Source organism: Mesitornis unicolor, unplaced genomic scaffold (genome assembly GCF_000695765.1).
Source record: "Mesitornis unicolor isolate BGI_N332 unplaced genomic scaffold, ASM69576v1 scaffold15008, whole genome shotgun sequence".
Taxonomy (NCBI): domain Eukaryota; kingdom Metazoa; phylum Chordata; class Aves; order Mesitornithiformes; family Mesitornithidae; genus Mesitornis; species Mesitornis unicolor.
The window spans coordinates 1-14,082 of NW_010201250.1; the positions used below are offsets into that span (position 1 = coordinate 1).

The 14,082-nt window shown below is 36.9% G+C and overlaps 1 protein-coding gene across 1 annotated transcript; it reads left to right on the forward strand.

Moving 5' to 3' along the window:
• Window positions 1–489: 489 nt before the first annotated feature.
• On the forward strand, window positions 490–10,191 carry GUCY1A3 (guanylate cyclase 1, soluble, alpha 3; the record flags this gene model as incomplete). The annotated part of the gene is made up of 7 exons (XM_010190014.1): window positions 490–591; window positions 1,958–2,016; window positions 2,889–3,598; window positions 4,240–4,725; window positions 5,222–5,365; window positions 6,759–6,913; window positions 9,138–10,191. Coding segments are annotated over 7 exons (1,858 nt in total), but the record flags the coding sequence as incomplete, so codon positions are not given.
• Between the last annotated feature and the right edge of the window lie 3,891 nt (window positions 10,192–14,082).

Genomic DNA, 14,082 nt, shown 5'->3' on the forward strand with positions numbered 1-14,082 from the left:
TCTTTGGAGAGCTTCTCTGCCTTCTAGCAGAAGTTTGGGTTTTGTATGATCAGAGACTATGTACACAGAATATAGCTGGCTTTTTCTGTTAGGATAAAGTATTTTAAACTGAGATTTCTTTCTACATTTTGCATCCACGGTAGGGTGGGTTTTTTTTGAGGGGATGTGCAATGATGGAAAGTTGGGCTGGCTATAGTTATTTCTAAGCAGCATTGCTATCTTTATTGCCACTTGTCTTAATTGCCATTTGACAACTTGGAAGTAAAGCACATCACTATATTTAAAATTCACAACCGCTTGTGCATATCAGCTAAAGGGCTTAATTACAGTGGTACTGGAGCTGAAGACATAAACATCAACTAAACCGCAAACACAGAAATGACACGCTGTTTTCAACAACTATACCATCTTGAAAAAAGCTGTTAGTCCTAAGGACAGCAAAGTAATTCTTCTCTGTATAAAATACTATTTTTATGATTAAATTTTCAGCAATGGCATTTTAACCAACATGCTTTTTTTAATTTCCCAGTTTGAAAGGCTAAATCTTGCACTTCAGAGAACTCTTGCAAAACACAGAATAAAAGAAACTAGGTATGTACGTGCGATGGGTTTGCAGCTAACTTCAGAGCAAAAACGTTTTGCAGACAGTTCATAAGGGCTGGGGTGATGACTGGGAATCTTGACTTCTGGAATCTGTTTTCAATTATCTTGTCAAAGTGGTGTGTAATATTTCATGTAATGTAAGTTAATAACTACTTAGTTTATTTTAAAATATTCACAAATATTTAAATCAATCACAAAGCTGACTTAATGGGCACATTTAGCCATTTGTGCAGGGAAAAAAGCAAGGACTTTGTTTAAAATGAACAAGTGTTTTGGAGTCAGTGACTACTCAGGCATAGATGGAAAGGTGGATATGGTTGTATATGGATCCAGCTCAGTGTTTCTAGATCCTCAGAAAATAATTTTAAATGCAAACAATTAGTATTATACAAAAAAACTTGGCGTCTGATACAGTGAACCATCACGTGCTACAGATACTGATATACAAGTTTTTACTGGGCTCACTTGACTTCTGGTTCTGAGGAACTTAGCTTGATTTTCAACACTCCTCCGTACTAATCCAATATTAAGCATTTGAGCCTTGTAGGGAATGAGAATTTCTTAGCGTCTCATAATACATTAAAGATTCAATTTATTGAATGCATCTGGGAAAAAAAGCACCTCAGTTTAAATCTCCTTTCAAAAATAATAAAGAAGAAAGTTGGAAACCACACTGTTGCTCGCCTTGATAAGAATAGATAATTACAATGTAACTTTTAAATTCTGCTTGATATTTTTAAAGCATTTTACATGCATTGACTGAACCAAAGATAGTTGGTCCGATGTGCATTGGAATTGTTGTCTGGCTTATTGACCACTAACAGCTGAAATCAGGGCTGTAATTTTGTGTCACAGAACCTCAATTGCTACCAGTGAAGAAGTAATTTTGAACTTAATAGTTGTTATTGGTATTTCCTCTCAAAACAATAATACCTTCTCACCTCTTCTGAATTGAATGCAATGTAATTTCAATAAATGCTTGAATATAAATTCCAGTTGTATTTTACAATATGTTATGAAATACAGCTATAGATTCAAGCAAAAAAACCCAAACCAAACAAAAAATGGGACTGTTGCAATCTAAGAGTTTTTAATCAATGACAGTCTATAACATTTGGCCTCAATCCATAAGCTGGGCTCAGACCACTAAAACTTTAATTTAACACAAATTCACAGGATAATCTAAGATCCTACCAAGACCCTATTTTGAACTAATGAAAAACTGCCTATTTGATCAGCAAAACTTGATTTGTACACATTGAAGACAGAGTAGGCAACTACTGTTATTTACTGGTTTTACCATGTTTACCTTGATTTTTCAGGGGGTTTATTTACATTTTTATGATCTTTACAGACAAACTGGGGATAGAGAAGATTTTGAAAAAATAATCAGTGATCATGCTAATGCAGCAGGTAATGTAAACTTGTTTAATAATATATATACAAATACATAGATTATATCTACCCCTAAGATCCCATAAGATCGAGAGTGAGTTGTAACATACATTCAGCACTAAGTTACAGTTTATACTCATGAAAAACTGTTTGATCCCCTTCACCTTCTGAAGGACTGCAGTCTGTTGGAAGAAAACTGCTGTAATTTGCAATACAGCACTCTCTGGCTACATCTGTAACAGTAAATGAACATTTCCAGGAACAGAAACATGGTCTTCTGTACCCTTAAACTGTTAAGCTGGCCCTGGCACACAGTTGGCCTGTGAGAGATAACACTTTTCCAAATGATTCCCAGTAACAGCAGGGGAGATGGAACGTTCCCAACAGCCAGTCTGCATGCAGCTATCCTGTTAAAACAAATTTACTATCAAAGGTGTGAGCTGTTCTGTGCCAATTGGCCTCAGTGCCCAGGAATATTCCCGGGGTCATTTAATTTATTGGATCAGGTGTAATACTTATCTCTGCATGTGTGCACAGATCCTATTTTATTCTTACTTTTTATTCCTTTTTAAAGTTTCTAAATTTCTTGTTTATCTCTTTTGGGATTGGGTTAGATCCTGTGCCAAACCATGCATTCATTCTGTCTGCATCTCTACAAAGAACACTGAGTCTTGGATTTTTCCAAACTACAACCTATTGACTGCCTGCTTTCCAGGCACACGAGTGCGTCTTTGGTTACAGCAGGGCTCCTAAATGAGAGGGCCCTCAGGTGTCAGCTGGATGAGGGAAAGATATTGCTAATTTGATTTCATCTAGCATGAAAACAGTGGATGTTAGCCTGAGATTCAGCATGATGAGAGCGGTTCTGACTAAAATGTGCTTCCATGCAGGTGTTCCCGTGGAGTCCCTACGGGAATCTCTTGGTGAAGAGCTATTCAAAATATGCTACGAAGAGGATGAACACATATTAGGGGTTATTGGAGGAACCCTTAAGGACTTCTTGAACAGTTTCACTACTCTGCTGAAGCAGAGCAGCCACAGCCAAGAAGCAGGAAAAAAGGACAGGCTTGAAGATGCCTCCATATTATGCCTGGAGAAAGATCAGGACTTCTTAAATGTGTATTATTTCTTTCCTAAGAAAATCACGAGTCTTATTCTATGTGGTGTTATTAAAGCAGCAGCTCATATTTTGTATGAAACCGAGGTGGAAGTGAAGCTCATGCCTCCTTGTTTCCATAATGACTGCACTGAGTTTGCTAATCAGCCGTATTTGCTGTACTCCATACAAGTCAAAAGTGCAAAACCTTCCTTATCTCCGTGTAAACCACAGTCTTCACTGGTGATCCCTGCCTCTGTCTTCTGTAAGACTTTCCCATTCCATTTTATGTTTGACAAGGATATGTCAGTTCTTCAAATTGGAAATGGGATAAGAAGACTTTTGACCAGGAGAGAATTTCAAGCTAAGCCCAGTTTTGAAGAGTATTTTGAAATCCTTACCCCCAAAGTAAGCTGCACTTTTAGTGGAATAATGACAATGCTAAATATGCAGTTTACTGTGCGAGTCCGAAGATGGGATAATACTGATATGAAATCATCCATGGTAAGACACTTAGTCTAACTATTACTTCTGCAAGGAAGGAATTTGTTTTCTTAAGATAAGAATTAAAATAGTCTCATATCATGGTGCATTTTGCATTGTCTTCCTCTCAACATCTACTACAACTGAATAATACTGATTTATTGAGGGCACTCTAATGTAATTCAGATTCTGAAGCCAATATTCAGTCAAAATTCTCCTTTAGGACTTTTGCACAAGTAAAATCTGTTAACTTGATTTTATTAAAAAATAATAGGAAATATTGAGATGAACTCAGTAAATTGAAACAAAGCCAGTGCTATGTCATGGTGCTGAGAATAATGGCTCCTCCAACACAAACTTAAATGTGCAGAATTCTTCTTTTTGTCTTTCTTTCCTTCCTAAGCTAGATCTGATACTGATACTCAAACATAATTAGGCGTTTTTCCTTAATTTGTGGTCTAACTGTTGTACCAGAAGGTTCAAGCAAAATAAACTTATTTGATGGCTCTATGATTTAGCACCCCATGTTTTCTCTTAAGCAACTAAAGGAAATGGACCAGCCTGATTTTCCTATATTTTAGCAAAATGTATTTCCTCTCAAACTTCTTGCTTCTAAACCATTGCTATGCTTTGCTGAATTCTTGTTTCTTTAACTGTTTCAGGTAATGGATCTTAAAGGCCAAATGATCTATATTTTTGAATCCAGTGCCATCCTATTCTTGGGATCTCCTTGTGTGGATAGACTAGAAGATTTTACAGGACGAGGACTGTACCTCTCAGATATCCCAATTCACAATGCATTGAGAGATGTTGTTCTGATAGGAGAGCAGGCCAGAGCTCAGGATGGACTGAAGAAGAGGTTAGGAAAGCTAAAAGCAACCCTTGAGCAGGCCCATCAAGCACTCGAAGAAGAAAAGAAGAAGACCGTAGATCTTCTGTTTTCAATTTTTCCTGGAGAGGTTGCTCAGCAGCTGTGGCAGGGACAAGTTGTGCAGGCCAAGAAATTTAATAATGTCACAATGCTTTTCTCTGACATTGTTGGGTTCACTGCCATCTGTTCCCAGTGCTCACCTATGCAGGTTATCACCATGCTTAATGAGCTTTATACTCGCTTCGATTACCAGTGTGGAGAGCTGGATGTCTACAAGGTACACAATCTATTGCATTTCTGTGGGGTTCTGGGGAAGGAAAGGAAATGAAGACTAAAATGGGGCAGAGGAGAACAGAAGCACAAAAACGATTTTGCCGTAAAACTTCATTATACAAAATGCATCTTTAGATAAATCACAAAACAAACAAATAAACAACAGAAGTAGAATGAGAGAGAAACTCATCAAAACTTAAGAGTTAATTTTAAAAATTAATTTCAATGACAATGCTGTGAATCTGGAGTAAAAAGGCGCTTAATGTAGCTATGGGTGCCTGACAAGTGAGCAAGAAGAAGTATTTTAGCATCATGCCCAGCAATGTGTACAAGTTGTGCAGTTTTTCCTTTTGAATGATACTGCAGGCTTTGCCTAGGACTTAAATAATTTATCAGGACATGTAAAACTCAGTCAATATGTAGGTACGGTTCTTAAGCCATGGACTGTTCTTTGATATATCAAACAGTCTAATGCTAAGGAGGAAATATGCCTGTTTTAGGTTGAGACTATTGGAGATGCCTACTGTGTCGCTGGAGGTTTACACAAAGAAAGTGAAACGCATGCTGTTCAAATAGCATTGATGGCCCTGAAGATGATGGAGCTGTCAGATGAGGTGGTGTCTCCCCACGGAGAGCCTATCAAGGTCATATATTTTATTGTATTTTATGTGGGTAAAGTGGGTATTTTCATTTGTTTAGTTGCTTTCGGGGTTTTGTCTCAAGGAAATTTCACGTCATTGTATTATCTCAGAGAAGCTGGCAAACCAAGTGTGTATGGCTGGAGAAGCCGACCTTTTTAGTCCTATGAATGAGAGCTTTGTGGAGAGGTAAAGATGAAAGAGAGATCTGAAAATCGACCCAGAAAACTTTAATGCAGTGAAATCAATGCATGCACACTGACATGCTGCAGGTTTTTTTTCGGTAGCAATAAAATTGTCAGTGGCATGGAATTCTGATATTGTTTTCTAATGAGGAGAAAAATCCTCTCTCAAATTTAGACCCAATGAAAACATCTAAGTCTTCTGAGGTAAGAGGTATAAATACGAATCATCAAAGGTAGGTTCTGATTGCAGCAATCCACACTTCTTTAAAGGATTCTGTTGCTGCTCTTGTTTTACACTCAGATACTGAACAACTACCGTAAGATAATGATGTCAAAGCCACTGTTCGGTTCAGTGGCAGTTATATTTATGGCTTCCTTTCAATGAGGACTTACACATGTACTGGACTTCTCATGTAGGTTTACCTCTCACTGAGAAAAAAGAGAAAGGCTTGTGTGTATGACAAATAATGTGGACCTTCTACTAAGTTTAAATGTCCTGGAATGGGGTTCTATTATCATTAGTGCAGGTGTCTCAGTTTGTTATGTCTTTCATTTGCTCATTTTTAACTTTTATCTGTTCATTCAGGCTGTTCTGGTTTTAGATTACAGAGTATTTGTATTGCAAGACAAAGAAAATGGTGATTAAGAGGACTGCAAGCTCTACATTTATCATGGAGAGCAGCAGTGTTATATTGTAAATGAATGTTGTTCTTTTTGGATTTCACAATATCAAATTAAATTACACTTAAACAATCTGGAAATATCCTGACAATATTATGGCGTGTTTATAACTTCCACATAAATGCTACCTCTATAATTTTGAATGAGGAAGGCTATTACATTTTAAAAAGTGATTTTAAAATAGGGAGAAAAAGATTATATTGTATAAGCACCTACTAGAGGCTTCTTAGAAGAGACTGAATCTTTCTATTTTTAATGAAAACATGCATCTATTTTAATGAAATGCTTCATGAAAACATTGTTTTGCAAAGCAACACATACGTCACACTCTACTGTCATATCAATTGTCAAAGAAAAAGACGTGACTGCAAACTGCTTACTTTAAATGAGACTTCTTTATCGATGTACATAGTTCAGCCATCTTTGCTGCGTGGGTGGATTTTGCTTGTGTTGCAGGCTTTTCTGCTTTTCCACTCAAAATTAGAACCATTTTATTTTACCTAATAATGTTTCTTTCTGTCTTTTATTTAAAGATGCGTATTGGCCTTCACTCTGGATCTGTCTTCGCTGGTGTTGTTGGGGTTAAAATGCCTCGTTATTGCCTATTTGGAAATAATGTAACCCTTGCCAATAAGTTTGAATCTTGCAGTATACCTAGAAAAATAAATGTCAGCCCAACAACTTACAGGTACAGTATTTAATATGTGCAAAATGTCCACCCGAAGTAGTTACTGTAATAGTTCATCATCTTCCTGTGCTTTTTTTTCCCCTTGAAGTACTGCTGTTTATTTTCCTTTTCCTCTTTTTATCTGACTGCTCCTGAATGCACCATGGTTATTTTTAGTCAGAATGCAACCAGCAGCGGCAAGAAAAAGGGTGAAACAGAACAGCTGATATTTATTTTTCAGATGTCACTTTTAAAATAGATGGACTGTCTGGGCCAATTTTGCTTCTTACCCTGCAGCTGTATACTTCTTGCTGTGTTTTTTTTTCTCTCATATGGTTGGCTCTGCTTTGAATTATGTGGCTTTCACGGTGAACTGGATGCCAAACTGGCTGCAGGTGCCCTTGAAAATAGCAACCTAACTGAAGAATTGTCAAACATCACCCTACACATCTTCGTTGTCTTTTGGTTAGGGAAGATGAATGTATAGGTTGCAATGAATCAGCCACACCAGTGTTTAGTTTATTCAATTCTTGGTCCCAACTCAGTTCAAACCTTTTAGTATGGAACTTAGGCTGTACTATTTATCTACTCATATCAGACATTTTTAGTAATGCATACCAGGTGATTATGTAGACAGCCAGCAAGCTCTCCCATGGGAAATACAGCTTCTTTCCTTTGTTCTCCCGACCTAATACTCTTTTTATATTAACTGTTTAATTGTGCTTAAAAATCACCTTGCAATATGTTCATGGCCAAGTAATAATGTCCTATGGGTGCCAAGCAAAATAATAGGAAACTCTTTTGAATTTGATGAGAACAACAGTCTATATCTGAACTCCAGATCCAGGTCTGAGTTTTATGCCACTGACTTGTTAGACCATTGTATCTTCCAGAGTTGCCAAAAGTTTTCTAAGAATGAACTGTAGAGAGTGAATCTACTAGGAGAAAGTGATATGGCTGGCTGAGTAAAATAACTAGAATTATTGATATAAATATCTTTTCCTGTTAAGGAAGCTCTGCTACCCCCACCGTAGCCTGGACAGTCGTTTGTTCCCACTCAGCTTGTACCCACTGCCATGTATCTGGTAATGTCAAGTGGCAAGGTGCTGTGGCCAGTATCAGACAGAGAATTTGGCACAGGACCCTGACACCCCCTGCAATGTGTGCTGTGTGACTTACAAGTTGCCGAGTTCCAGATTATCTCATAGAGGTGATTTAGATAAAAGAAGCACAGGTACTAGGGCACACAGCAAGTAAACTTTTTGATCATGCACTCTAAACAAACACAGAGCTAGCATTAGCATTGCCAGTGGTTTTTTTATGTCAGAAGAACAGCTGGCCAACAGTGATGTTTTTCCCATATTCATATGGAAATAATTTTGAATGATACTGGCTGCAGTCTTTCCTTAAAACACTTCGTCCACACAAGACTTCCCTATAAGTAGGTTTCTGCATGGCTGTGTATTCATCTCAAGGGAATATATGAAATGAATGTACAGTTGAAAAAAAAAGATCATTCTCTGAGTGCCTAGAAAATAGACAATTTGGTTAAAGGGTAAACTATTGTTATTATTATTGTGGTATGTTTGGATTTTTAGCTGAGCGAATGATGTGTTAACCTCCTTTTTGCTTAGTGGTTTTTTCTTTTTGATTTGTACACTAATTCTAAACACATCATTGATAACATTATGGCACCTTGCACAACTCCTCGATATTGCAATAATTGTTTGGAAGCTTGGATACCAGTCCTCAGTATTTATCCCTACAGATCAGCAATCTGGTTCAGATACAGAAGACTACTCTGTTTAGTGGATGCACGTGTGAAAAAGCAAAATTACTAGAATTGGTAAGAGGATCTGAACAGTTTAGTTAATAAGCTTTTCAGTGTTTCATTACTTGAAACATTAATTATGGTGCCATTTTCATCTGCAAATCTGATCTAGCTTTCAGTACTAAATATTTTTTGGAAATACAACAAACATAGTGCCTACATGCAAAACATTGTCAAGAAAAAATAAAGAGAGGCAATACTGCTGTTTGCATTGGTGCACAAGTTCATAGGTTATCAATGTTACCACATAAACTGTATTTTTTTATATTTTTAGTAAATAACATATAAATTAAATTAGATTATGCCCTGCTACATTCTGCCCTGCCGCACATGGAGAATTAGTGAATGTCTGCACTTGTAGTAACAATTAGTGACTGATTCATTGTTAACCAAGATGATTGATTTTTGTTCTAGGTTGTTAAAGGAATATCCAGGTTTTGTGTTCACACCTCGGTCAAGAGAAGAGCTTCCACCAAATTTTCCCAGTGATATCCCTGGAATTTGCTATTTTCTGGATTCTTATAATCAAGAAACAAACTCACAGACTTGGTTTCAAAAGAGAGATTTGGGAGATGGTAATGCCAATTTTTTGGGTGAGGAAACAGGAATAGACTAAATTATACATTCACAATGTATAGAATGAATTTATAAATATTTTGATTTTTTTGTATAAATTGAAAATTTTTAAAAATGTATGAAACATGAATGCACTTTAGATTGTTAACACCTGAAAGCCAGTATTAAAATTTCAGGAAGTATGTCACTGACTACTTTTTATTTTTCCTTTTCATAAGGAACATAGTCACTGAAATAATGTTGCAACTTTGCTGTTGAAAATGCTACTAAAAACTACATCTTCCCTGTGGTAATTTGTAAGTGCTATGTAACGACTCTCTCAGCTGCTGAGAATTCTAGATGTATTGTACATGCAATGTGTCAGGAAATGTAATGTGCAAGTGATGCAGCCACATGCAGTGTTGTGAGCTGGTGCTTATCAATGACTATTAAAATGTATTTTCATAGTGATTCCATAAGAAAATATCCATTAAAATATCATCACTGCTTTCACATACTCCTTCCAATGCATTATTTGGGCCCTATCCTAGAAGCTGCTGACCACCTTCTAACAGTGGCTGGAGTTGAGGGTGCTCAGCATCTTCTGGATCAGGCTGCTAATTGTAGCTAATACACATATACATAGCAGAGTTTGCTGCTTACTGTTTCATGAACTTTATTTTGTGTATAAAATGAATATAGATTAAACCACTGTATAATCACATACTAAAGTCTCTGTAATCATCAAACAATATTTTCATTCTTGGGGGTTTTTAAAATACTTTACAAAAATAATAATATCCACTTGCTATTATGTATTAGAGCAATAAATGTTTTCTTTTTGATGTCATTTAAATTTGAAATGTTTTAAAAGAAGTGTAATAAAACATGCTTTGGAGTGTTTGCTTAGAAAGGAAATTCCAGTCAGACTGTCTAAAACGGGACAGAAGCACCCCAGTTTAAAGTTGTGATCCTCATTCAAGGACAGCAATGAGGGCGTGACATGTTATTGAAATGCCTATGGTACACACGCTTTAAAGTTGCCAGGGAAATCTACAGATGAACAGAAATGCTTTAAAACAGATGAACACATATACGAAGTATTAATATTATTACAGTACAAGCTTTTTGTGGGTGGTGGAACATGTGTTGAGAGCTCTGAAGGGTCTGCATCTGGAGCTGACAGAACAGAGTTGGTTACAAGGTCTGAGTTTAGGATTTTGCCTCTAACTTGCAGATCCATCTGCACGGAAATTTCTCTGTGTTGCAGGTTGATCCCAACTGCAGGTTGAAGAACTGCTCACACACATACAAATATTTCCAGTAGCATCAAATATTATTAGTTGTTATTTTAACCTTTTAAACGCTTGGAGTTTGGCATATTGAGCCATAAAGTCTTTCTTCAGGCTACTTGCCACTGAACCAGATTTTCCTCTCTGAATATCTTTAGGGAGCAATTACATCAGGCTATTCTCTTCATTTTCTGAACTTGAGTGGTTCATTCTGAAGCTTGATACACTGTTTTATCCTACTATTTTGCACTAGAAACTCATACATAACATATACCATCAGAACTTTGAGAAAAATCCTCCTAAGGAACTAGCACTAAGCACATTCTGAAATCACATTTTAATTCAGATTTCCTGTAAGCAGCATTTGAACAAAACTTGAAACATTGAATCCTGCTATTGCTTGAGGTCTCCTATATCCAGCCAAGATGCTTAGAAAGAATTCTGTGACACAAAAAAGGAACCTAAAAGTCTCTCTCTATTATATATATGCACATCTCTCTCTTGCATGTGCCATTTATATACATATATACTCACAAATATACAGCACACATATTTTGTAACACTTTTAACAGCAGTGTTTCAAGGAAACAAGAACTATGCAAATTTTGGCAACTGATCTTTGCAGTATTATTTTGGTCGGAACATTCTGTTGTATTGACATAAATACCCAGAGGCTGATAGCAGTCCCATGTGCGTGCTCCTGGATTTAAAATTGTGGGAGTATTCAACTACTGACTCTTCAGTAGGCTTGTGACATTAAGCCAGTCATGACCGAAGTCAGTAGGAATCCATCCACCCCATCATCTGTTGGATGTTAAAAACGAAAAAGGCTTTTAAATAAAAAGGATTTCTCTCTCCATATCTACCGAATGGGAGGGACTCTTGGGAGTGAATTTCCTTTTGTCCCTAGGAAGGAACAGTTGCTGGACTGGGCAATGGCCATTCTCAAAGCCAGATTTCATATAAATCTGTCATCGTTCAGCAAAAAAATCATGGCAGTCCCTGACTCCTTCCTAAGTGTCTCTCTGTAAAATAAAATATGCTCTAGGCCAAAGTTCTTGTTACAGATCAATGTCATCTTCCAAGATTACTTTTTATAACTCTCTCTTTTTTAATACACCCTAGGCTACATTACAAGCTAAGATAGAATTGCTGTAGAATTCCTTTTTATTTCACTATTTTTTTTCCTGAAAAGTTCAAAAAGTTCCCACATCTACTTCAGCCTTAGGTCAGAGAAGAATCCTGATCAGGTTCTTAAGTGTGTGCATAAAGCAATATGCTTGAACCTCACAGAAACAGATAGGATTTAGGCATGACTTTAAGACAGTGCTTCAAGAATGTGCTTTAAAATGGACTTATGTTCAGACCTGTTCTGCAAAAAGCCCACAAGTCTATGTTTAGCCTTAAACATAACTCAAGAATGTCGGTCTCACTGCAACTGCTCTTCTAAGTTTTTCTGAATTAATATCTGTTTAATAAGGGAAAATTATTTCTAACTCATCTTTTCACTTGAATTAAAGTCAATGGAAAAAAAAAGGAATTAGAAACCCAATAAGCAAATTGTTGAGATAAACAGAAGGAAGGCAATTTAACTGATATAATACCGGGAGATTTTGCAAGGAAATAAAACAGTTGTTTTTAAACTGATATCTTGTGTAATATTATGTTGTATGATATTGTGAAAGTCTTCAGAGACTATGCAATGCTATTTATATAAACATACAACTATCTTACTATTATGTCCAGAAACAGCTTTGTTATTAAGTGAATTTTTAATTTATTAGTTCATGTAGATTCTGTGGGGCTGATTCCTGTTCACATTTACACTATGTGATGGAAGATACATTTTTATCATTCAGGAATTTCTTTGCCAAAGAGGCCCTTGAAATGAATAAAAAGTGGGTCCTTTGAATCTTAACAGTGACATAGCTAAAGTAAAAGCTATAGCAAAATAATTCAACTAATTGTATTCCATTCAGGCGAGACCTGATAAGATTTCAGGGAGATGTTGGAAAAAAATACTCATTGATGGTGTTGGAGGAAGTGCAATTAGTGTGGAGTCGATGTTTTCTTTCTCTCTGAGCTACTGTGCAAAATCAAAGCAAATAAACTCACAGACACTGAAGTGTGCAGATAATTGAGCCTCACAGATCTATTTTTTTCCTGTGAAATCTTACAAAGGACGAATGGACTTTGGAATCGGACTTTGCCCAAACCCATTTTATTTCTCCCATTATTTTCTTCTGCATTCTCTGCAGAAACAGCTGCAACAGATTGTACAGGAGGCAAAATCAGTATTTCTAGCTGAAAGCCATCAGAATTAAGGTGAATTTCTCTTGAATCTTGGCACGGGGACCTTTTTTCAAACCCCACCCATCCTCTAACCTAGCAGGCCACTCTCACTGCTGCCATTTTTTTATGCCTGCTCATTGTTCTGCAAAAGCAGTGGAATGGGAGGTTTTGTTTCCTGCAACAGCAATAATTTTTGTGGCTATTTGCCATATAGTGTACAAGGGACTGTGTTTCTATCAAAGCCCTGCACCAGTATATCAGAAGTCAGCTTAGTAGGAACCAAATTTAACTTTGAGGTTGTTTCTGAAAGGAAAGATAGGACTTTCTTTTCTACCTCTGAAAACTGCATGATGTGTGCCACGACAGGCTTTAGAGACCTGAAAACCATCTCTGATGGTATGGCTGCTCACAACTGCATAGGAAGGAAATAATAAAATAAAAGCTGTATTATTTTTTTTAAATTTCCCAATCATTTCTGCATGAGTTCACTAGCAGTCCTTTCCTACAGAGCGAAGGGAGAGAGTAAAACTCACTGTCGGATGTTATTTAGCACTGCTCTGATATTGTTGCACAAATAAAAGATGGAAAGTAATCAATTGTTCTGGACCCTCTGCAACATCCAGATGCAACGGCTTAAAGATATGTACTCTCCTGGGCACAAACAGTAGGATCTGAATGTTAAATATGCAGTTAGGCTGGAACATGAAGCTGGAAAGCCACTCAAAGTAATAAACTGCGAAAGAATCTAAAACAAAGTAACCAACCTTATAAAGTTGCATGTCTCATCTGGGTCAGCAGACTTTTGATGCTAACAGTAAAGTCAAGCCCATGGTTTGCTAATACAAATGGAAATAAGCACATTGCTTTGCAGCCCCAGTGTAAGGCCTCCTTTGAAGATCTGTGCTGAAATTGTTTCCCATTGTCTAAGCAGTGCAAAGTTACAAAATCTTGTGCTGCTACGCCAACAATGCCATTTTTATGTGAGTATCCTACACACACATCATGTAATGGGAAATAACCTAGAGGAAGACATGCAATAACATCCCAAGGATGTGAAAAGGGGCAGATTAACTCATAGATACACTTCCACTCTTCTGATTTTTTCAGCCCAAGCAAAACCTGGCAAAGAAATACCAAGGACAATAACATTACCAGGGGGGTTGGACTACAAGCCTAGGAAAATCAACAGGATTCTTTCCACTGATTGCAGAAGGTGTTAG